At 45.2% G+C, this 25105-nt stretch overlaps 3 protein-coding genes and 2 long non-coding RNA genes across 5 annotated transcripts; 2 read left to right on the top strand and 3 right to left on the bottom strand.

The window, feature by feature from the left end:
• Positions 657-6264, top strand: LOC8067074 (myosin-7). The gene is made up of 8 exons (XM_002466930.2): positions 657-1466; positions 1559-1744; positions 1847-1966; positions 2117-2169; positions 2424-2556; positions 2877-4940; positions 5448-5560; positions 5680-6264. The coding sequence occupies exons 1-8, from the start codon at positions 1380-1382 to the stop codon at positions 5861-5863; spliced, it is 2940 nt and encodes a 979-aa protein (XP_002466975.2). The 5' UTR covers positions 657-1379; the 3' UTR covers positions 5864-6264.
• On the top strand, positions 7233-8787 carry LOC110431935. The gene is made up of 3 exons (XR_002449405.1): positions 7233-7434; positions 8303-8372; positions 8697-8787. It is a non-coding gene; the product is annotated as an uncharacterized LOC110431935 (long non-coding RNA).
• Positions 7678-8800, bottom strand: LOC110431936. The gene is made up of 2 exons (XR_002449406.1): positions 8675-8800; positions 7678-8046 (listed from the first exon to the last, which is right to left on the bottom strand). It is a non-coding gene; the product is annotated as an uncharacterized LOC110431936 (long non-coding RNA).
• Positions 10207-10783, bottom strand: LOC8067073 (non-specific lipid-transfer protein 2P). Its single transcript, XM_002464363.2, has one exon. The coding sequence runs from the start codon at positions 10666-10668 to the stop codon at positions 10381-10383; it is 288 nt and encodes a 95-aa protein (XP_002464408.1). The 5' UTR covers positions 10669-10783; the 3' UTR covers positions 10207-10380.
• LOC8065193 (non-specific lipid-transfer protein 2P) lies at positions 12935-13548 on the bottom strand. The gene has a single exon (XM_002464362.2). It carries the CDS (start codon positions 13460-13462, stop codon positions 13166-13168), a length of 297 nt encoding a protein of 98 aa, XP_002464407.1. The 5' UTR covers positions 13463-13548; the 3' UTR covers positions 12935-13165.

Below are 25105 nucleotides of genomic sequence, written 5' to 3'. Positions count from 1 at the left end.
TCATCACATGCCATGGTTCTCTCCTGCCTCCATGGCTCCATATCCCATCTCCATGGATCCAAATCCAACAAGTACTGTTATCCAACACGCAGTGACGCAGAACTCCAAAACAATTTTTTTTTGCGAAAAAAATAATAGGAATATCCCACATCAGAGGCAGAGGAGCAACTGCCATCCCCAGGCCCACACGGCACAGATGCAGCCGGTCGCTGCAGAAGTTGTGAGTAGGGATGAAAACGGTACGGATATTTTCCGACCGTATTCGAGACCGAATTCGTTTAGAGGAGTTTAGATCTGTCCGTATCCGAGTCCGAATATTCAACATCCGATACCGTATCCGTATCCGAATACTTAAATCGTATATTTGTGATGTCGATATCCAATCATATCTTATCCGACATGGTTGATATTATCCGTATTCGAATCCGAATCCGACCAGAAATATGAAAACAAATATGATATCAGTGATATCCGTCCGTATCCGATCCGTTTTCATCTCTAGTTCTGAGGCTCAAGCAATGGCGCCGCACAGTAGCTACTACACACTCCAGCAGGCAGCAACAGCATACTCCTCCATCCATAGCAACGCTGCAGCAGCCGGAGGCTCAGATTTTATAATCCATCACTTCTCCACCAGACCCCAATCGCCCTCGCTCCCCAGCTGTACTACGCCTCTACTGCTACCCAAGAAAATCAATTCGATTTCTCTTTTCCCCCAAACAATTGACCTCCGTTTTATAGCCTCTCTTCATCACAACCTTCTCTCACTACATTTCCTCTCTCTCTCTCTAGCCCACTTAACCCCCCCCCAATCAGAGAGAGAGAGAGAGAGCGCGTGAGAGGAAAAGCAGAGCTGTAGAGAGAGAAAGTTCTTCTGATCTCTCTCTCTCTCACACACTAGATCTACTACTACTACTACTACCACCACCAGTGTCCACTGCATCGGCCTTGTTGCTGGCTGCGTGCGTGCCTTTGCCCAAAGCCTGCCTGCTCGGTGGTGCCTCGCTTCGCTTGCAGCTGCAGTAGTGGCCTCGCCCTCACTCGCCCACTTCCCCTTCACGCTCTATGCTTGCTCTGCCACCATGTGGCGGTGGTGGTGGTCTTCGGGGCGCTCCAACTAACCACCACCAGCACCTCACACCACCGCATCGGCACCTCACACCACCGACCCTGGTGGCGTCACGCGGCCCGGTGGCTTCTTCCGCGCGCGGCATTGCAATGCCGCCACCGGTGGACGCTCCCGTGGAGGAGTAGCTAGCTGGCCCAGCGGCAGCGGCAGCGGGCGAGGCGAAGGGGGGCCGGACCGGAGGTCGTTCTTGCAGAGCCTTCTGTTCCGGGACCGACCGACCGACCGACCGACCTAGCGCGGCGACGCCGACATGTTCAAGTCGCGGTGGCGCGGCGGCGGCGGCGGAGGCGGTGGCAAGGCCAAGGCCGTGTTCAAGCTGCAGTTCCACGCCACGCAGGCACGGCTCCGTAGCCCTGAAGCAGAGCTCCGGATTTAATTTTGTTGTTGATTGACGCGTGACGGGAGTGGCGTGGTTGGTTCTTGCCGCAGGTGCCCGAGCTGGGATGGGAGGCAATGATGGTGGTGGTGACGCCGCAGGACGCCGGCCGGCCGACGGCGCGGTCGGAGCCCGCGGAGGTCACCGACGGCGCGTGCCGGTGGGCGGCCCCTATTATGGAGGCCACCAAGCTCCCCGCCGGCAAGGACAAGATCTACCAGTTCCTCGTCTACGAGACCGTAAGCGACCTGCCGCCGCCGCCCGCCGCTCAACTAATTCGCGATTAACCGACGGCGGTGGTTCCGGTATCGATCTTGACTCGGGCAATGCTGTCGGTGCAGGGGTCGAGCAAGGCGGCGCTGCTGGGGGAGGCCACGGTGAACCTGGCGGAGTACGCCGACGCGTTGAAGCCGTCGGCGGTGACGCTCCCGCTCAAGGGCAGCCCCGGCGCGCTGCTGCACGTGAGCATCACCATCTCTGCTCTCTCTTCCCCACCTCCCTTCCCTCGCATCCCTTAAAGGGTCGTGCCGTTTTCTTGTGACCTGCGACGGCGACGTGCTCGCGGTCTGTCTGATTTTGATGTTTCGCTGGTGCTTCGCTTCCTGTGACAGGTGACCATCCAGCGGGTGGTGGGTGGCGCCGGTGGGTGCGGAGACGACGTGAGGTGCGTCGTTGGGTGGTGGATTAATCTACGCACACATCTCTGCCTCATTGTTGTTTGTTTCAGCTTTAAGGATAGTCTCACCACAGCCAGATTTAGCCATTGCCGCCGCTGCATTGTTATTTGAGCCTTAGAGATTGAGCCATCTCAACCAGATTTATAGTCATTGCTACTGCATTGTGGTTTGGGTCTTAAGCATTCGCTTGGTTGGGGCATTGCTTGGTTACTGATTCTTGTTGTCCTCCCGGTGGTAACAGCGAGAACGGCGACGCCTCGCCGGTGCCAAAGACGCCACAGAGGAGAACGACGCTGCAGAACCAGCTTAGCCGATTTGAGGACGAGGACGGCGAGAAGGCTAGAGCGGCCACGGATGCGATGAGTCCTGTGCAAGTAAGTGGGTCTTTGGGGAATTCTTTAGAGCTTTTCCTCGTTTGGATTCATCATCATTGGGTTGCTTTGTTTCATCTTGTGATTGCTAAGAAAGAGGGCTTTTGGCATACAAAGAGCACTGCAAAATAAAAAGGGGCAAAGGGAGCCTAAGTTATATTTATATCTGAATGATAATAAGCTGTATGTCGCTTTTTGTTTGAGATCTGATTTATCATGCCTGTAGACTGTAGATGGGAACATTTTAGAACTGAACAACCGCATGCTGTATGTGATTTGATTTTTCTTGTCTTCTCCTGATGGTTGATATCTCCCTTGTACAGGATGGGTTGTTGATAAGAAAACCTCCAGGCATGAGGTTTCCATCAAGAAGAAATGTGCCTACATCTGTTGACCCAGTGGGCCATCTCCACAATGGCAGCAGTTTCGATGCCGTCTCGGTGTCTGGTTCAGATGGAAGTTCTGGGAGATATACCCCCAAGATTAGCGCAAGCATGCACAACTCATTTCTTCAGGATAGTAGCAATGCTCTCTCTCCATTTGCCAACAATGGCACCGTGGGAAACCCATTGACCAGTTCCGGTGACTGGTCAGGAAGCTCAGCTCCTGATGCTAGTACGGATGGGTCAACGAGCAATTCTGGCGAGGCAGGGTTAAGAGGGGAAGATGATGACGTGGAGAAGCTAAGAAGTGAGGTAGCCACTTTAACCAGGAAATTGGATGTCTCAGATATGGAGTTGCAGACTCTCCGAAAGCAGATTGTGAAGGAGAGTCGGCGTGGGCAAGATCTCTCCAAGGAGATGAGCAGCCTGAGGGAGGAGAGGGATGCACTCAGAAGAGAATGTGAAGGACTTAGAGGGGCAAGGAAGACTATCCATGATTCAAATGGCTCAGGGAAACGGCTCTCAGATGGGGATGACCCATGGTCACAGATTGAAGAACTGAAGCAAGATCTGAGTCATGAGAAGAATCTAAATGCGGATCTTCGTCTACAACTGCAAAAGATGCAGGAATCCAACTCTGAGCTGCTTCTGGCTGTGAAAGATCTTGATGAGATGTTGGAGCAAAAGAACAGAGAGATTTCCATTTTGCAAGAGGATACACGGGATGATCCGCAGGAGGCAGAATATGAGCATGCACTGTCAAATGTGCACAATTCTGGACACAAAATAGCCTTATCTGAATCGAGTTCATACCAAGAGAAGGAAGATGAGCTTATGCTAGATGCACTAGCAAAGAAGCGTGATGACATCTCTACCTCTGAGCTTGAAAAGAAAATCCTTGAGTTGAGCAATGAAATTGAGTTGTACAAGAAAGATCGTGAGGATATCGAGATGCAGATGGAGCAACTTGCACTTGATTATGAGATTCTAAAGCAAGAGAACCATGACATATCTACAAGGCTGGAGCAAACACAACTCAGAGAGCAGCTAAGGATGCAATATGAGTGTTCAGCTCATTTGTCTATTATAAGTGATCTTGAGGCCAATGTTGAGAGCTTGGATAATGAACTCCAGACACAGGCTAAAAAGTTTGAGGCTGACATAGCAGAAATAATGAGCGCAAAGGTGGAACAAGAGCAACGGGCCATTAAGGCTGAGGATTCTCTGAGGAAGATAAGATGGAATAATGCAACTACTGCAGAACGACTTCAGGAGGAATTCAAGGTGTTGTCTTCACAGGTATCTTCTGCTTTCAGTGCAAACGAACGACACCTTGTGCAAGCAAGGAAAGAGGTGGCGGAGCTGCAGCTGCAGAAGAGCCAGTTGGAAGAGTTACTGCAGAAGGCTCAAGGAGATCTCGGATCAGTTCAGGATCAGCACCGGGTAAAGGTCCAACAGTTAATAACCCTAGTGGATTTCAAGTCAAAGGAGATAGACAGGCTACTGATGGAGCTCAAAAGCAAGAGTGACGAGTTCCATAGCCAAAAAAGATGTGATGAAGCAAGGATGAATGCTCTGTCAGAAGAAATTGACCTACTCAATGCCAAGATTGACAAGCTATCCAGTGAGAGAAACGAGCTCTTCGAAAAGAATGAGCAGAAAGATAAGGAGTTAGCTGGAATTAGTGAAAAGGACATGCAATTGCAAGACAAAACTGCTGAGATTACTTCACTAAATAAAGAGCTTGTATCCCTCAAGGACCAAGTGAAGATGCATTTGGACGAACTACACAATTTAAAACGTTTGAAGAACGAGAAGGAGGAGACAATTGGAAAGCTGCAAATAGATATTGGGTCACTGAAACTCCAGTGCGACAACTTGAAGACTTTGCTGTCCAAGAAGGAGTCTGAGAAAGACAACCTTGCTTCTCAGGTGCTGAAACTGAGAAGATCCCTTGAAACCCGGGAAGGGGCAAAGGCAAATGGTCAAAATTCAGATGCGAAGGTAAATTCTGCAACGCTAATATGTTTCCAGTTCCAGTGCAGACAGTTCTCCTTTTAATTGGTTTGTGATAATGTAGATGTTAATAACTGCAACGCTCAAAAAAATTATTTGCTCTAAATCCATCTAAAAATGGAACCATAAACTCTTGCAACTTTTGCTTCCTGATTGCCATCTGAACCAGTAGCTGTAATTTCCTTTTTCTAGTTAAGTCAGTAGAATGAGCGGTTGATCAAACAAGGCTTCAACAAAAGTATGAGCACATGTCAGTGAAAAAATGTCATGATTTCTGTCTCTTTGCACATGGGAAGACAAAATTTTCTTTAGTTCTATCCACCGGCTCCCAAATCATCATAGCTCATGGAATAGCTTTATTGCATACAGGGCCCACTGATGAGGACATGTTATATTGCTTTACCTCATTGAGCGACCTTTACATAGAACTGCTTACTAGATTGTAATAATACAACTTTGGTGCACAGAAAGTAACACAAAGTGCTGTTTTTGCAGGACAATCAGCACACTAATAATAAGCGCACCAAACACAATACCGGCTCCACTGGGAGCACTACTGCACTGCCAAGCACCAACAGACAGGGTGACTGCAATGGGCTTGACATGAGGTACATCAATCATTTAAACTCAGCTGACACATACTACGCCTTTTAAGTTCAGAAACACATGAACCACGGCCATCTGACTGACATTTCTTCCTGCTGGCAACGACTCTCATCTATGTCAGTAACGCGGCTGACCAGTCAGCAAAGGAGCTGGCCTCACTGAAGGAGAGGAACAAGGCGATGGAGGAGGAGCTGAAGGAGCTGCACGAACGGTACTCAGGGATTAGCCTGAAGTTCGCGGAGGTGGAAGGCGAGCGGCAGCAGCTCGTGATGACGGTTCGGTCGCTGAAGAACTCCTTGCGGTGACCGATGCTGCTCCACTCACATTGTGTTGTAGCTAAAAAAAGATTAGATGTACAGGTGGGCGACTGGATGAGCTTTTTATGAAGAGAGGCTCCAGACCAGAGGCCTCGCGGAGGCCAGGCCAGGCCAGACAGGTACCCCCCGGGTATGTAGCAGGGGGGTGCCTGCGGTGTGGTTTGTCCGTCAGAGTTACAGTACACAGCAACATGTAGATCTCGTCACAATAATATTCTTTGGTTTTCTTCGTTCGTTCCCCCATTGGCGTGTGTGCAGTAATATAAGTTGTAATAGTTGTCTCTTACCCTCTCTAGAGTGTGTTGTGCTGTATAATTTTCATGGTGTCACTGTGTTGTGATGAAAGGAAAATGAGAAGAAAAGAGTGGGTGTCAGTTTGATCTCAGAAATTCTTGCATTGTGTTCCAAGTTCCTGACTATTCTATCAGTGTGGGTTTGGGGCTTTCGACCTGCCTGCGAAAGGTGGACTCCGAGGCTTCCGAGTGTGATGGAGTGCTTGTTTTTACTGATAGAATGCGCGGTGCCGGCATAGTGGAAGCGCAGCAATGAAGCATTCTTCTGTAGACGATTTTTCAAGTGAGGTCAAAATTTTTTGCAAAATGGATATTGTAGTTTGTATTTTATAAATATTGTCTAATTATAGACTAACTAGACTCAAAAGATCCATCTCGCAAAATTATAGTCAAACGGTGTAATTAATTGTTATTTTTATCTTTATTTAATGCTTTAATGCTCTATGTATACGTCGCAAGATTTGATGTGACGGAAAATCTATTTTTTTTTTAAAAAAAAATTAGCAACTAAACAAGGCCCGAACTTCGCGGTGTCGGCAGGGAAGGATGCTTCTTCTACAACAAACTGCTATTAACACGGGCCTCGAAACCAGGCTCGGAAGGCCGGAGGGGAGCACACCGAGCGGGCTGTTGCCACGCGCACGCGCCGCGCTTCGCCGGAACCGGCCCGCCCGTGCATTGCCTTGCTCTGCCCCCTCGCGCAACGCGCACGGTCTCGCCTCGCCTAGCAGCACCGCTCGCCACGATGACAGGACCGGACACCGGACTACCGGAGTACGGGACCGATGGTCTCAGCGGCAAAAAAATGGGAACCGGAACCCTGGCCACCGCCACGGGGCGTGACAGGCGACTCCACAACACTGAACTAGGCAAACTGCGAACTGAGATCTTCGGCCTTCACCGGCTCACCCCGTCACCCACGCGACCAGGCGCCGCCGACGCATTAGCAACTACGATTGCAAACGGCACGGGCTGCGCCATCAGCCTGCTGTGCCGGACCGTGCCGCGAGCAAAAATCAGCCCGCACAGCAGCCCATCTATGCGAAGCGGGTTTAGGGAGCGGACACATGAAGCCCAACGGCGCCGCTCCAGACACGAACACGATGACGCGAGGGCTGCCGCAGCCGCCGCCGCCGTTGCAACCTCGATGAGCGGCTCTTCCCATGCCGCAGACATCGCCACGGGCGACTCCGCCATCGGCCCCCGCCACGGCCCCCCTACACCCCGGCGCTGTTGGGACCTTCCCCGGCAATGAGCAGCCAGCAGGTATGCCCAGCCCCTTGCCTGTAAATTTATCTCCTTGATTCGCAATGGTCGTCCGATGATTGTTATTTGGCTCTTGTCCTTTCTAGCAATAAATTGATGGTTGGGGCATTGTCGCTGTGCAGTTTTGATTTAGATTTGATTAAAGGTGGTCAGAAAAAAGATCGGCTTCTTTTTGCTATAAATTGTCTTCAGTTCCGTGAGGATCTTATGTCCCCTTCATCAATCGTGTAGGATATTCCTGAATTCCTTCATCTAAAACTGTATTTCTATAATTTATTGTGATATTCCGATAGCAATATTAGTGTTGAGGATATATGATTGTTCAGGACAGGGAATCCAGAATTTTGTGGTTCCAGGAAAGCATTAGCTGCTCCTTTGTAGTCCTGAGCATAGAGGTATAACTACTGTGAGATACAAGTGTAGAGTATATTAAGTTGCGAGGCTAAATTTGACGCAGCTGCTACACTGCCTAGTATATTGTATACCTTCAGCAAGCTGAGAGCTGCACCCTCACAGTACCACGCCTTTGGCCACCGAGGACGCATGGCTTTGCATTGTTGAGTATCTGACAGGGCACACTTTCCATCTCCCAGCCGCAACCAGCATAAGCTTCTGTTGGAAAACACGGTAGCATCAAGCAGATTTTTGAATAATGCCTACATTAGTAATCAGAAATGTGCAGGGCCTTAGATTATAAATGAGTATAGAAGCAGACTGTCTAGTGATACTGTAGAAGCACTTGTCTGTCTTCAAGACTGGCTTCGAGGTAGATTACATATTCTTTTGTGTCCTAACATGTTTACTATAATATAGTTGAATAACTTTTGTGTCCTAACATGTCTACTATAATTTGTTTTGATTGTTTTAGATTGTAGTACCCATGATGACATAGCTGGATGTATTATGGGAGATGAAGATGATGATGAGATCTAACTCAGGTATAAATTTGCAGATGAATTCGCTTTATGAGATGATCTTGCTTTTCTCAGTAAATGATTTGCTTTTCTCAAATCTCAATACTATGTTACAACAGTCAGTCCATATGATTGGTTGCTCTCCTTGTTTGCTGCCAATTTCATTGTCTAGATCTAAAAGACCAGTAAAAGAAAATTCAATCATATATTTCTAATGATACATAATATTTTATATAATTTACATATATTTTTTAGCTAACAAATAGATCACTAAAAAATTTATAAAGTAATAAATAACAAAATAAACACACACATACATAACTTACCACGATTCTTGTTTCATGCAAGGCTGCAAGGCAGCGCGGGCTTGCGGCCGCCGCAACAACGCCGCACGCGCACGCGGATGGAAACGGGCCGCCGTATAAGCCCGTGTACGATGATGCGGCCTTTGCGGACGCGGGACGGGCTGCCCGTCGCCGCGCCGTCTGCAAGTTTATTAGCAACCACGTGACCGCCGCCGCGGCCCTTAGGTAACAAACACTTTTCTTGCTTTCAGTTTCAGGTACAGAAGCGTGATTAGAAATACTCCCAACAGTTCTGGATTATAATGTATTTTAATTTTATTCGAAGTAAACCTTGTTTAACTTTTGACTGAGTTTTACAGAAAAATACACGAACATTTAGAAACACTAAAAGATTCTTCAATAAATATTTTTTTTGATAAAGCATTCATTAGAATTTGTAGACGTCATTATGTTTTTTTTCTAAAAATGTGACCAAAGATAGAGAGATTTTAGTAAAGTGAACTATAATTTAAAATAGATGGAGTAGATCAAAGAGAAAACTCAACACTAACACTTTAGGGTTTTCTTAAATTGGATAGAAATTGAGGACACCAAGTTGAAGTACTATTTGGTGGATATGTATCTATCTCTATCTTTATATCTATTTCTATCTATTCTAATCTTATATCAGTACCTTGTATTATATTTACATTTTTTTGTCTTTCTGTATTTTTATATATTAAAGTACAAAGCATTTATGTGGTCTTTCGTATTGAGGACAGGAAAAGTTGAAGTAATGTGTGGTGGACATGTATATACCTCTATCTTTATCTCTATTTTTATATATTATAATCTTATATCAGTATCTATATTTGTATTTTTTTTGTCTATATCTATATTTTTATATTAAAAATATAAGTGTTTATGTGGTCTTTCATATATTGAGGACGGGAAAGTTGAAGCACCGTCCGGTGGATATATTTATCTATCTATATCTTTATATCTATTTCTATCTTTTGTAATCTTATATATCAGTATTTATATCTGTATCAATATTATATTTACCTCATTTTTGTCTATGTCTACAAATGCATTATTTAGATTAAAGTACAAAGCGTTTATGTGGTCCTTGGTTCCCTCAATATGCGTACAGTTAACTAGAGCAGCATGTCTAAGGTATTGTGTGGAATTAGACTTAAGACAATTTGGAGTACAGAATGTTTATGTGGTTTGACACTCTCCCGTGTCCATGCATATATACGAGTTACTAGAATATTGCATGGTGCAGAGTTTGATCCAAAGCGAATGGAAACACATGTGTGATTATTAGATGAATCTCTGTCTTATGTGCCCAAAACAAGTTAGAGTTGTGTGCATATGCTTAGGCATGATATATGAAATTCGTTTTCCGCACGATTAGGGTTTAGGGCACCACAATGTAGTGTGAAAATAGTCTTTATGCAATAAATGTAGCCAAGCTTGCAGACTTCCAGCGGGCGGCGCTGGGCTACGCCATCGCGTTGTCTAGCATGAATGTTCCGTGCAAACCAAAAACATTTTCACCATGACACAAATACACCATCACTCTTGGTAATATTGTCCATATTTCGAGATAGTACAAATACAGTACGATAATACTAGACCGATCGACAGGCACAAATGCATCTCTATAGAACTGATTTCACAACTCTAATTTATTCATACGCCGCAGCCGCACGACACACAACGCGCGACCGCCGGCCGGTCGCCTAGCAGTCCGGGATGGGGATGCCGCAGGAGGTGAGCGTGCGGCCGGCGTTGGGGCTGTCGATGTACTTGCGGAACGCCGGGTTGTGCGCGTACTCGCAGAAGCATGACTCCTGCGCGCGCAGGTTGGAGCAGCAGGACGCCGTGGGCGGCGACCCGTTGATGACCGCCGGCGCGCACACCACCAGCTGCGCCGGGTTGCACTGCACCGCCGACGCACCGCCGGCGCTCATCGCCGCCGCCACGACCAGCGCTAGGGCCACGAGCATCGCCACCGCCTGCTTCGCCATGGCACTTGCTTGGTGCACGCGTACCGGTAGCTTCTTGGCTCGCGCAGCCTTCCTCGATCTGAGCTAGTGGTCGAGTGGAGAGAGTGATGATGAAGGCTGAATGTAGCGCTCTGGGGCGTGGTATTTATAGGCGCCATAGAGATCAGCACATGTCAAGGGGCATTGTGTAGAGCTCGACTCAATATATTTGTAATAAGAAACATTTCCCTGATTTGTCATTCTTCCATGCCCGTACGAGTTAGAGTGTGTAAGTACCGTTTAGTGGATATCTATCTATCTTCATCTATTTTATATATTATATTTATTTGGCATTCTTCGGTGTGCCCATACAAGTTAGAGTGTGTAAGTACCGTTTAGTGAATATATATCTATCTCTATCTATTTCATATATAATATCTCTATCTCTATTTGTATATATATCTATACCTTTTGGATATATCTATATCCGTACTTTTATGATATCAAAGTAAAATGTGTTTATGTGGTCAATCTTTCTCATGCGTTCGTATGTGTTAGAGCGGCATGCCAAAGCCCACCACAAGGGTAGAGTTTTTGTGGCAAAAATTTTTATTACAAAAGCATGTTTTTTTTTTGCCACAGACCAACCTTTATGGTGTCTTTTTACATCGCCACTAGTCACCACAAATACTCGTCTCATAAATACTCTAGTGATGATTTTTTGTTCCCCACAAATGGTTGTACTTTTTAGTGATGAATTGTGGTGTCACTAGTAAATTGGCAATTTGTGGCACCATTTTTTGTCACAAAAACATATGCATCAGTGACAAAAAAAATTGCCACTTATAGCGTCGTTTTTCGTGGTGAGAATGGTTGACATGAATATAGAGTATATATGGCAGTCACAGTTAAACATTGTAAAAGTGACAAATTATAAGGTCACTAAAGACTACATATCGGTGACCAAAGTTTGCCATTATACAAGTTTATAGTGTCAATATTTGTTCTCACTGTTTTAGTTACAACTGTGTCAATTTGATCGCCACAATTTATATTGGAAAAGGTGGTACCTTGTCAGCACAAATATATTTCATTTGTGATGTGACTCATCCTCACATATATTATAGAGGCAAAACTTTTTCTCACAATAAGATTTTTTGAGAAATGTAAGACATGGTGTGCCAATAATTTCATCAAGAAAAAACATAACATTTGCATTCGACACAAAGAACTAAGCTCAGACATGGTGTGCCAATAATTTCATCAAGAAAAAACATAACATTTGCGTTCGACACAAAGAACTAAGCTCATCAAGTTGGGATGTGCATCTGTTTCGACCACCATTGAGACCAGGCCTTCCAAAACTTATGCACATTGCTTAGCAGCAACTGCACATGCTGGAGCTGCAGTATTTGGGAAAGTTCACCTAATAAATTCATGGTTTCAATGTCATCATTTTGTAACACATGCCCTCAAGTGAAATAAAAAATTGCTTAAGAATACACTCGCTCAAAATTAGATGTTAGATACTAAATTACATGATAAAGTTCGTCAGCAAATCACATCTACTATGCGAACCATGAATTTAGATAATATTTTATAGATTTTTAGAATAAGTGTTTGGACAAATAGCTTACCCACAATATTTTCTAACTAATTATGTGTCCTGTGATGATAATATTTTTGCCACTAGTAGATGTTACATCATTGAGGTAATATTTTTTTGCCACAAATACCTTGTTAAATAGTGGCAAACAATGCCACTCGATTTGTCACTAAAGATGTTTTTTATGGTGAATTAATATTTCGTCACTAATAACCAACAGAAGAGTGACAAAATTAGTTTTTTCACCAATTAGCGGCAAATATCTCACTAATTGTGTGTCTTGTGGCGATAATTTTTTTTGCCACTAATAAATATCATATCAGTGAGGTATTTTTTTTGCCACACATACCTTGTTAAATAGTGGCAAAACAATGTTTTGTCACTCGATTTGCCACTAAAGATGCTTTCTGTGGCGAATTAATATTTTTTTGTGCACGTCATCCGTTTCTAAGAGGAACTGTTACGACGTGATTGTTAAATAAATAATCTTGGAGCCCCAAGTTGTAGAAAGCACGTCCAGTAATAAGTACTGTAATAAAGACGCCATGAGCCCATGAACATGCATGCTATCTAGGAGTTAAATGGAAATCTTGATGGTTTGCCGGCTTGCAGCGGCGGCGCTGGGGCTACTACGCCATCGCCGTCTGGCATGAATAACGCTCCCGGCAAGCAAACGAAGAACATCTTCATTCATGACACAAATACACCATCACACCTGATATTATATATTGTCCATATGATGAGGCACAAATACGATATATATATATATATATATAAATAAATAGACCGATTGACATGCATAAGCGCATCTTCAGTCGGTTCATAAGGCACGCACACCACGATGATCAACTGATTTTATTCAGACGCCACACTACACCACGAGACGAGAGCGAGAGGCAAAGCGCGCGCGCGGCCGCCGGCCGGCCGGGGCGCCTAGCAGCTCGGGACGGCGATGCCGCAGGAGGTGAGCGTGCGGCGGGCGTTGGGGCTGCTGATGTAGCTGCTGTACGCCGGGTTGCGCGCGTACTGGCAGAAGCACGGCTGCTGCGCGCGCAGGTTGGCGCAGCACGGCGCCGTGGGCGCCGACCCGCTGATGACCGCCGGCGCGCACACCGCCAGCAGGGACACGTTGCACTGCTGCGCCGACGCCCCGCCCGCGCTCGTCACCGCCACCACCACCACGACCAGCAGCGCCACGGACACGAGCATCGCCACCGCCTGCTTCGCCATGGCACTTTGCTTTGGTGATCTAGCTGAGTGGTGGAGACTGGAGAGAGTGAAGAAGGCTCAGATGTGTGGTGGTGTGGGCCGGTGGTGCACGGGATTCAAGCGCGCTCTGGCGTGGTATTTATAGGCGCCTTGGTGGAGCGGGGAAACGTGGATCGACCTCGCCGTTGCAAGACAATGCTTCTTGCGTGAATGTGCTCTACATTTGACTGGAGGTAATTAAAATTCGTCCTTCGATCGTCGATCGGGTGCTGGTGGTACAGCTTCACTGCGAGGTGCGAGCCTCTGTTACGTAGTACATGCCAAAAGGATCACTAAAACCGTTGTTCGGTCATATAGGGAAGCGAGTGTACTAATAAGAACTAGACATGTACCAGCTGTAGTAGCGTGGGCAATAGAGATTCACTCCGTACTAAGGCGTGTTTGGTTTTGAGAAATTATTCTATCTTTGATGAGGTGGTGTATCATGAGGTTATTCCTCAAATTTGGTGGAATGACTTTATTTTTTTATAGTAGTAATAATTATTAGCTTGTGATAAATGAGATGGTGGTACGTCAAACCTATTTTATTCCATAAACAAAATAAGAAAAGGAAGAAATAGTAGACGATGGATTAAATCATTCTTCAAATCAAACACCTTATAAATTTATAGTAGTACATCATTTTATTTTTTTTCTAACTTACAAGGTCACTTTACATAACGCAAGCTGCTAGCGTTTTTTGATTGCAACATTTATGATTTTTTATTTAAAAATGTTTTTGTGCAAATAGCAGTGACGGAGTCGGAAATTTAGTTAGGTATTCCTAGCATAAAAATGTAAACACAAAAGTATACTAAATTAATGTAGAGTGAAGACATATTTTATGGAGCTAATTTAGTGATTTAGTGTTATACTCCCTCCATCCCAAATTGTAAGAGCATCTCCAAAGGCTTTGGTAAATTAACTTGTCATTTATTGTTGTTTGCAAACTCCTATAACCAGTGGCGGATCTAGAAACGAAGCACAGGGGGGGCTAAATAATAGAGGTTAATGGGCTGAATCCCTATCGTGGGGGGCTAATGGGCCTGATAGCCTTTTTGTGTGTTTTTTATGAAACAATTCTCCACTGCTATTGAGCTTCGCCCCGTGCTACAGCCCTGGCAGCACGGGCCGCACATCCGCCCCTGCCTATAACAAAATGCAAAGGATAAAAATACTTGCGCGTGACTTTGCTCGTGCGACCAGGTTTGCAAAGTCGTCCACAACTTGGTATTTTTACCAAGTTTGCTCTCTCATTTACCAAATTGCCCAAATTGCAAACTCCAAATGCAAAACCGTTGGATACCCCTTTTGGAGCTTTTTGGCAAATTACTCAAATGCATGCAAAACCCTTGAAGATGCTCTAAGCCATTCCAAGAATCTTAGAGAGTCAAAGCATTTTCATGTTTGACCAAAATTATAGAGAAAATACTAAGATTTGTAACGTAAAGTGAGTATACTATGAAAATATAATTAAGAAAGAATCTAATGATACTTAGTTAGTACCATAATAATTATTATTTTATAATATAAATTTGGTTAAACTTAGAAAAATTTGACTCTCTAAGATTCTTGGAATGACTTACAATTTGGGATGGAGGGAGTATTTGTTTGCTTATTTTCTATAACTTTTTTTTTGCAAAATTGACCGATATTAATTAGAGTGGTGGAATACGTGCCTGATGGAATTCAAATTTCAGCTTGAAAACCAAAAACGCCGTGTACACTTTTTACGACCTAAAACATACAGTAATGTAGAGTGGACAAGCTGAGTGCACACTGAATGTCGTTAGTGGTAGATTGCGGGCTTGAGTCGAATGCCACACGGCCAGCCTATTGCTACCTGAGATCTGCTTTGCATCTCCGTGGATTGCCCCCGGGACAGATTAATCGGTGGGTTTCTCACCCCGGACAATCACAGGGATCCCGGCGAGGTTATTGGCTTCCAAAGTAGCCCTAAGCTGAATTCAGAAAAAAAAAAAAGTGGCTGAGGTCTCGGCAGAATGCCCCTCCTAGGCGCCTTTTTTTGCTTACTTTTCCATAGAAGTTCTGCATGGCGCATTGATTGGGTAATGGGCACGGCGGATTGGCCCGACGCTGCATGCGGGAAGAGGAAGAGATGCGGCCTGGCGCGCATGCAGGGAGAGGAAGAGACGCGGTGCATGCTGAGAGAGAGGAAGAGACGCTGCAAGCCGAGAGTGAGGGCAGGTGTAATACCGTCTCTGCCAGGCCTTGGGAGCAGAGAACGTCAAGTTTAACGAAAATGAGCCAGGAGTGCAGAACGTTACCTCCTGATCACAGTGCAGTTTCGAAGCATACAGCATAGCATGTGTACGACGGCCAGTAGCTAGATAGATACAGGAGTTGACGAAGTTCCCTGCTCCTGCCGCGCGTCTTCACGAGCTGCTCGACCCCTGGAGCTGGAGGGGCGGCATCTGATTGTAGGCGTTGCTTCTGCTCAACTACTACTAGCTACAGACGGAGGACTGCAGGAATGCCCTGTAGCTAGCTGCACCAGCTGGGAAGGAATTTTGCACAAACATGACGCTGTTCCTGGACAAATCGATCGGCTCTACTACAGGTGCCCGTGTCTTATCCACCTGTAATGATCTAGATTACTACGAGGTTATGAATGGGCGAGTGATATATTACTCCTTTCATTTATAAGTTTATAAATGAATGTAATTCTCAATTTTTGAGAAGTCAAATGAATTAAACTTAGATTAAATTTATATAAAAAATATAAACATTTATAATACAAAATAAATATCATTAAATTAGTTTTAAAATATATTTTTATAAAAAATATCTAGAGAAAAAGATTAATATTATTTATATAAACTTGATCAAATTTAAAACGAATAGAGGTAGTATAGACTAATAGACATGTTCGTGCTAATTAATCAGTTGCTAACAAACGTCTTATTTGTTTGACTATTGATTTATAAAAAAAACACCAATAAATAACTGACAGATTCAGTGATAAGCTGGAGCCCAACGATACTTCAGCAAACCACGGGAAGCTGTCTGAAATGAAATGGCGGAAACGACGTACTACTCTCCGTACCTGATCAGTCAGGCATGCCAGATCATCGTGACAGAGAATATGACACCAGATGTATCCTGATACGTCATACTTCCTCCATCCCAAATTGTAAGTCATTCCAAGAATCTCAGAGAGTTAAACTTTTCTAAATTTGACTAAATTTATATAATAAAATAATAATTATTATGATACCAACTAAGTATCATTAAATTCTTCCTTAATTATATTTTCATAATATACTCACTTTACGTTACAAATCTTAGTATTTTTCTCTATAAATTTGGTCAAACATAAAAATGTTTTGACTCTCCAAAATTCTTGAAATGACTTACAATTTGGGATGGAGGGAGTATATGATAAGCTACCGGGACGTGACGCATAACAATTGAGATGAATTGATGGTCATAATGAACGCCACTTCCATGCACGGGTAAACAAATTTGCACGCACCTGACGGAATCCTTGAAGTCTTTAGACCAGCATCTCAACTCGTTTAGTTTGGAACGATGAAATTCTTTTAAATTTCTGCAAGAATTATTTTTTTAAAATTATACAACACAAACACTCAAAATACATGCACACTCACTCCTATAAACATATTTATGTGAATCCTATCTCTATAAGTATATTCGAAGAACTAAGTTGGTAGATCATAAGATTCACAAAGTCATCAAATGCCTTATTATTGTTGGGACGTCGCCTACCACTAAAAATATAGCGTCATTAAATTTAAAAAATTTATAAACATTCGTATTAAATCGAGGATATGTAAGAAGAATATAGTAAGATAATTACCGTCAACAAACAAGCCTTCAAGTTTTGGAGTATATCGGTACTGCCATTGAGCATATTCGCCGTAAGTAGAATGAAACAAAATTTGATCGAAACCGTCCCAGCACTGTGTAGTGCGCAGCCCTGGTGTCTCGTCAGGTCTGGCAATATTCCGTCTACCCGCCATAAGGTATCGAGAGTACTCCAAACTCCAGTATAAGGCCTTGTTTAGTTCACCCAAAAAGCAAAAACTTTTCAAGATTTCTCGTCACATCAAATCTTGTGGCACATGCATGAAGCATTAAATATAGACGAAAGCAAAAACTAATTACACAGTTTAGCTGGAAATCGCGAGACGAATCTTTTGATCCTAGTTAGTTTATAATTAGATAATATTTGTCACAAACAAACAAACGTGCTACAGTACCGAAATCCGAAATCTTTTCGGAACTAAACAAGGCCTAAATATTTCTGGTAATGAGCTGCTGGTTGCCAGTTGGCTAGGTCTGGCCCTAATGGTGTTATTGTATTTGGTTGAAGGAATGGGAGAATGAGATAGAGTGGTTTTGTCTTACTCCCTTCATTCTAAAGAAAACAGAATGTCATACTGACTTTTGAGGTTTACGTTAGTCAAAGTTTTCTTTAAAATGTAATAGGTTTATAAAAAAAACATTAGCAATATTTGTACCCTCAAATATTTTTTTATAAAAATATATTTAATGATATTAGTTATGCACAATAAATATAATATTTTCTTAAATATTTTTTTTGTTAAAGTTGAAACCGTACCGTTTGATTTCTCAATAAGTGAGAATAACACTCTTTGTGGACGCTGGAGTATATTGGTGATCAGTTGATAAACGAAGGGATGTTGCCACTCTTCTATCAAAATATACCCCGAGATTCGGGGCAAACCTATCCTAGGAAATTGGCCAGACGAACTCGGTTGGCCGGACGTGGTGTCTCCCTCGTCGCCCCTTGCGTGAGCATGGCATGCAGTAGTAGCCGTGCCGGACCCGAGGCCGGGGTGGGTGCCTAAGCGAAGAGATGTAACTTGGAGAAGCAGTAGATCATTGGCAGAGAGGTAACTTGAAGAATCAGATTAATAATGAAACTTTTATAGAAGCAGGTGATTAGTTTAGAACCTTAAAAATACTATTTTTTATTTTAAATTATAAGATCATTGAATTTTTATATAAATTGTTTTTAGTTTATATCTAGGCTAAAATGTCTAATAATTTAGAACGGAACAGGACTTTTCTTTTTTTCTTCCACACATACTAAAATTGTTGCTATAGGATTCGTGTAAGTTTAATTAGATTTGTAGTAAGTATTAGCAACATATGTAACTCGAAACAAATTATTATGAGAATATATTTAACGACTTATCTATCAATACTAATTATATATGATAAATGTCATTACTTTTTATATATGCTTCTCCATAAGCAAGAATGATGTTTTCCGTGGAATGCAGTGAGTAGTATTGTTTAAGCGACACGCGCCAATATTGGGCGTTGGAACAAATCACATCCATCAGGACCTTACGGGCCAACTCAAAGCCATACTAGGCCCACCTTACCGACTTGACGGGCTTCTTGGCTGTTGGGTTGGGCGACATGCCCATTAAATTTTGTTGTGAGCCTATGACAACAATTAGACATGTTGATTTCTCGATCTATATACTGACAACAGTGAATACATATTTTTTTAAAACATTGTTTGCAAAAATACTCGGTGAACAAATATTGAATGGGACACTTATCTTATAACATACACTAGTATAGTTCTTATAAGAAAAAGGAGTTCTTTAACAAACTAAACGACAGGGGAACAAGCAGGTAACTGGAATATAAATTTCAGCATTGATAATGGAATGCTAAGACTGTTTAATTAGATTTGAATAGTACAGATCCTATGATACCATCTGTTAAAAGTTCAGACTTTAGACGTAACAGAATTTGTTCGCAGTTCATTCCACTCCAAATTATAGTTCTAGCAATCATCCAATGTCAAAATGGTTTTTTTTGACCTAGTTTTCGGAAAAAGTATCACCACTTACAATTATCAAATGCACGATAGCACCACTAGACGTGCACAAAAATTCATCTAAGAGTACGAATGAATAGCAAATTGGCTCAAAGTGTCATCGGTGGTCCTTTAACTTGACTCAAAATGTCATCTAGGTCCATAAACTTTCAAAGTCATATTTATAAGTTTCTAAAATTGCTAGAGGGTGTCATCCAGGTCATTAAACTTTTAAGGTGATCACCCCAAGTTTTTAAACTTGACAGAAGGTGTCATCTAAGTCCCTAAACTTGGCCGACAATATCATCTCGGTCCAAATATGATCTAACCCACTCTATAAACTGGTATGGCACATTGATTCTATATTAGACGTGGATCCAATATGTATCAATTAATCAATCATTACTTATATAATATCTATTACGAAATTATATAACATATTTTTACAACAACAAATATATTTGGTTTAAACTAAAATAGAAAATAGTAAAATTAAGTTAATATTCATGTATCATTAATAGTATTAAAATAATATTAAACTTAGAGAATAATAATATTTATAGTATTACTGTATAATATTATACAACTTTTAATAATACTTTTATTAAAAGTTCTAATACTAGTATTATAGTATTAAAAGTTCTAATGAAGGTATTATAGTATATTTGTTGTAAATTTTTTTGCTGATATAAATTATTTGTTGTTGTAATTTTTTAATACTTTAATTTATTTTTTGTTGATGCAAATTATTTTACATAATTATAATTTCATGATAAATATTATATATATAAATAATAATTGATTAACTGACACATGGTGGATACACGTCTAACTTATAGTGATAATGTGACACCAACTTATAGAGTGAGTTAGACCATATTTGGATCGCGATGACACCGTCAGCCAAGTTTATGGACCTGCGGTGATCAACTTAAAAGTTTAGGGATCTAGATGACACCCTTTGCCAAATTTAAGATCTGCAGTGACCACCTTAAAAGTTTAGGGACTTCATTGACACTCTCTGCCTAGTTTAGGGAGTCACTTATATCACTTTAAAGTTTAGGGACCTAGATGACACCTTGAGCTAAGTTAAGAGATCGCCAATGATTTTTTCTCAACAAAAAAAACTTGAGGTAGAGCAAAAACTTTTGCAAGAACTCCTTTGCTAAGGCATTGTTTAGTTTCCAAAAATATTGTAATTTTTTTTAGATTTCCTGCCACATCAAATCTGATGGTACATGGAGCGTTAAATATATATTAAAAATAACTAATTATATAGTTTGCTGGTAATTTACGAAGCCTAGTTAGTCTATGATTAGATAATATTTGTCACATACAAACGAAAATACTACCATGTCTATTTTTTTAAAAAAATGGAACTAAACAAGGCCTAGTTGTTCAAGCTCAATTATACTTAGTCGTAGATATTTCCATGCTCTACTAAGGCCTTGTTTAGTTACCACCGAATTCCAAAAAAATTTCAAGATTCCTCATCACATCGAATCTTACGGCACATGCATGAAGCACTAAATATAGACGAAAACAAAAACTAATTATACAGTTTGCTTGTAAATCGTGAGACGAATTTTTTGACCCTAGTTAATATTTTTTGACCCTAGTTAATAATATTTGCCACAAACAAACGAAAATGCTACAGTAACGAAATCTAAAAAAAATTACATCTAAATAAGGCCTAATTAATATATATATTGATACAAACCTGTTCGTTTGAGATCTACCGTAACCGGCGTAGCCTGGTGCGTAGGTACTTGTTGCCTGGTGCGTTGGTGCTTGGTACTCGAGCAGTGGCAGTGGCAGTGGCAGTGTGGCGCACAAGACAAGCGCAATTGGGACATGGATGGAGGTACAGAAAGAATTCCCCATGAAGCAGGTCGTGCACAGACGTCCGAGCCACAGCAGAAACAGTCCAGCGAAGTGGATGAAACAGTAACAGGTCGCCGGGGATAGGAGAGAACAAATTAGCCCAGCCCAGGTCCGACGTCCGAGCCAGCCAGCCTCCCAGTCGAGTCCCCGGACCGGAGCAGAAATCAGGGCCCTCGGTGCACACCACAGCCGCCCTCACCCAAACAGAGAGACACCGTACACCAACAAGCAGAAGCAAGCAAAGAAAAGTGTCGGCGTCTAGACTCGTGGTCTAGGCACCAACAAGTATAAGTCTGCGTGACTATCCAAATTTGGATGGTGATGCAAGTGAGACACAGAGAGTTTATACTGGTTCGGGCCAAGAATGCCCTACGTCCAGTGTGGCTGTAGATTCTGTATAACCTTGCACCCAATGGTGCTTGTAGTAGGAGGTACAAGCCGGTTGCGAGAGAGGGCTAAGTCCCAGGTCTCGGCTTAGTGGTGGACAGAGTGGTGATCGCTACTCTGTGAAAGAGTGTTGTGTGCGTGTGGATCTTCTGAACTCCTTACTCCTAGCTATGAGTCTTGGCTCCCCTTTTATAGCCTCAAGGGGAGACAAAGATTTACATGAGTTGATTCCCCTGGGTGGAATGGTGAAACCACAGTCCCGACCCTGTTGGCGCTGGTCCATCTCGTCCTTGAGGGATGGTTGACGGCATGACTGTTCCGGTAGAGGGTTACCGAGCCCTGTAGGGGTCGCGGGGGTCGGATCGCCAGCACTGCTTCACATCTCGTCAATAGTGGGAAAAGACCCCAAATAGTGGTGCTGATTTACCTCTCCCATTCCCTTTCTACTGTGCGGCAGTACGCTGCACTGAAAGAGGTAAGGGCACATAGTGAAAAAGGTGATGCTGCAGTGCCCAGGGTGGTTGGAATAGTTGTCGCCTTGCCCTGCTGCGGTATGGAAGCCATCGCGTCTGTCATGTCGTAGGTACGGGCGCCGTGTGGCGGAAGTCTTGCTGCCCAGGCGGAGTGGGGTCCGGTGCCCGAGCCTGGACGGGGTCGGGCGAGTCGGAACTTGCGTCCGAGGCCCTGAGGGGTCGGGCGAGTCGGAACTTGCGTCCGAGGCCCTGAGGGGTCGGGCGAGTCGGAACTTGCGTCCGAGGCCCTGAGGGGTCGGGCGAGTTTTGCGTTTTTTATTGCTCTGATTTGGGTATCCCTTATTATGGTACCCAACAGTAGCCCCCGAGCCTCTGAAGGGGTGAGGTCACCTCTTTAGAGGTTCTTTCCCCATGGACTGTAGTTGACTAGGAGCCTTTTATTTTTCTCCGGGGGGTGCGCGCGAGCGCACCCGCCGGGTGTAGCCCCCGAGCCTTTTGGAGGAATGGTGTTATTCCTTCAAAGGCTTTCACCCTATGACAACTATAGTCTGGAGTGTTTTAAGGGATAGGTTGCGTGTTCTTTACACGTAGTGCCTGTTCCCATGGTGCGAGGAAGCCCCCGAGCCCTTTCCCCGCAAGGGTCGATCAGGTTCTTTCTCGTCTTGTAATTACGTCCCTCATTCTTCCTTTCGCTCGGAGGAGGGGTGGGTCGTGCCGTACTACCCTCGATGGGCGAATGACGACGTTTCCCGGGAGCTGCAGGCGGGTAGATCCGAGAAAATGTCTGAGTCCCGTTCGATAGGGGTCGGCTAGTGGCCTTATGGGCACATCTCAAAAAGTACCCGAGGGCAGTCACGGTGGATGTCGGAACCATTCGTTAGGTTCCGAGGGCTCGATGCCTCCCTCGATGGGATCCCACTCACGTGACACCCGAATGGGTCTCGGATATGACTGTAAAGATGCGCCGACTCCCTGTTGGGCTCGGACCTTGGCCTCTATTGTGCTCATCTTCAGTCATCCCTCGCTCAGTTATCCTGAGGCGACTGTTCGAACCTGTGTCGCAGGTCAGTCTCGCAACCTCTGGAACGTAGGTGGCCATGGCCTGGGGATTTTGGGCCTCGAAAGGCTTTTTTCAAATTCGTTTTGTAGCGTCGGGGTCGGGCGAGACGGAATTTGTGCCCGACGGGAAACCGTCTTGCAGTTTTCGCTCGGGGTCGTGATGGGGTCGGGCGAGACGGAATCTTGCGCCTGACGGAGACCTCCCTGCGACGCTTGGTCCGCGGGGGGTCGGGCGCCGCGTCCCCTGGAAGGAACCGCCCTGACATAACTTTTCAGGGCGCTTCTTTTAAGGCGCGGCGCGCGGGGACTCGAAACGGCCGTGCCGTCTCGCCCCGGCCGGATGGGACGTTTCGCCTGCGAAATTAATGCGCGCGTGCGGTGGGCGCGGGAATCGGAGGGAGTTGGCGCTTTGAGTTTTTCACCTTAGTGCGCGACGGTTGCTCTCTCTCTCTCTCGCTTGGCCTTCCTCGCAGGGGCGTGGTCGTGGCTCGCCCCTCCTATAAAAGCGGCCGCTGGGGGCTTGATTTCTTTCCTCTCGCTCCTGCGCCACAAAGCCCCTGCCTCCCACTCTTTCTTCCACCATCTCTTCCGTCTCCACCGCGCAGACTCTCCTCTCCCTTCCGAAGCCATGGCCGGCGTCGAGGCGTGGCCGCCCAGCAATGTGACCAAGTCCGCGTTGGAGGCGCGCGTGAAGGCCGGGATCCTTCGTCCCCTCAAGGACGTCGGGTTCCCGGAGTGGATCGTTCCCTCGGCGAACGACAGGGAGCCAAACCCGCCGCCGGGCTATGTGGTCTGCTTCCTGTCGTTCTTAGACCGGGGGTTCGGGGTTCCGGCCGGCCGCCTGATCAGGGCCATCCTCCACTACTACGAGGTGGAGCTGCACAACCTGAATCCCAACTCGGTGATGCAGGCCGCCGTCTTCGCCACAGTTTGTGAGGGGTTCCTGTCAATTGGAACCTCTGGCTTCACCTCTTCAAGGCGGACATGTCGGCCCGTTACGTGGGGAAGGAGAAGATCCCCCTGCGAGCCGGCGGCTGCACGCTGTAGCTTCGTCAGCAGCGGTCCGGATTGTACATCTGGAGTTCGATGCCGTCGTCAAACCGGGGGTGGCAGAGCGCATGGTTCTACCTCCGGAATGACGGCGGTCTCCTGCCGAAGTACACTGGGAGGATGGTGACGGAGGCCCCCCAGAAGTGGGTGTGGGGCGCTCCGGCCGAGGAGCAGAAGAGGCTCGCCCCGCTTCTTGCGGGGCTTCAGAAGCTGCGGGAGGCCCGAGTCACTGCGGCCACGGTGGCGGTAGCGTTCCATAAGAGGAGCCTGCTTCCGCTGGCGCAGCGCCGGGTACCCATGTTCGGGATGACCCGGGACGTCCCTTGGGAAGGGACGAGGATGTTAGCCAAGTCGATATCGGCTTCGGACATCGCCGCCCGGGTCGAGAAGACCACGCACTCGGAGTTGAAGAACTTCCGGGTGGTGCCGATGCGCCCTGAAAAGGGCTATATCTCCCTGGTAAGAAAGTATCCTTTGTCTCGATTTCTTGCTCTTGTTTTTTCTTTCGCCTGATTCCCTGTTGATCTGCTTGCTCCTCAGGGGATCGGGGCCGTCAAGGATTCCCCGCCCCCTGTCCCTGAGGAGAAGGAGATCCGGGCCAAGAACAGGGCCCGGAATGAGGAACAGAAAAAGGTGAAAGAGGACAAGAAAGCGAAGGCGGCGCGGAAAGCGCAACGGCGGGAGATCTCCGCCAAGAATCGCCGAGAAGCCGAGAAGGCGGGGGTCGCCCCGCCTCCGTCTCCCGAGACTTCGGTCTCGGAGATAGAGGGCGGAGGAGACAACACCGACTGGCTCGACGAGCTGGCGGAGGAGGATGACGTTATCCCTCCTGCCGGCGAGGGGATCGAGGCCCCGGAGGGGTCGAAGGCCCGAGGGGGGTCGGAGGCCCCCGAGGGGACCCACGCGCCGGGGGGCGGACAGGCCGCC

Source organism: Sorghum bicolor, chromosome 1 (assembly GCF_000003195.3).
Source record: "Sorghum bicolor cultivar BTx623 chromosome 1, Sorghum_bicolor_NCBIv3, whole genome shotgun sequence".
In the NCBI taxonomy this organism is placed as follows: domain Eukaryota; kingdom Viridiplantae; phylum Streptophyta; class Magnoliopsida; order Poales; family Poaceae; genus Sorghum; species Sorghum bicolor.
The sequence above is the reverse complement of the archived record's forward strand: the minus strand, read 5'-3'. Positions and strand labels throughout refer to the sequence as shown.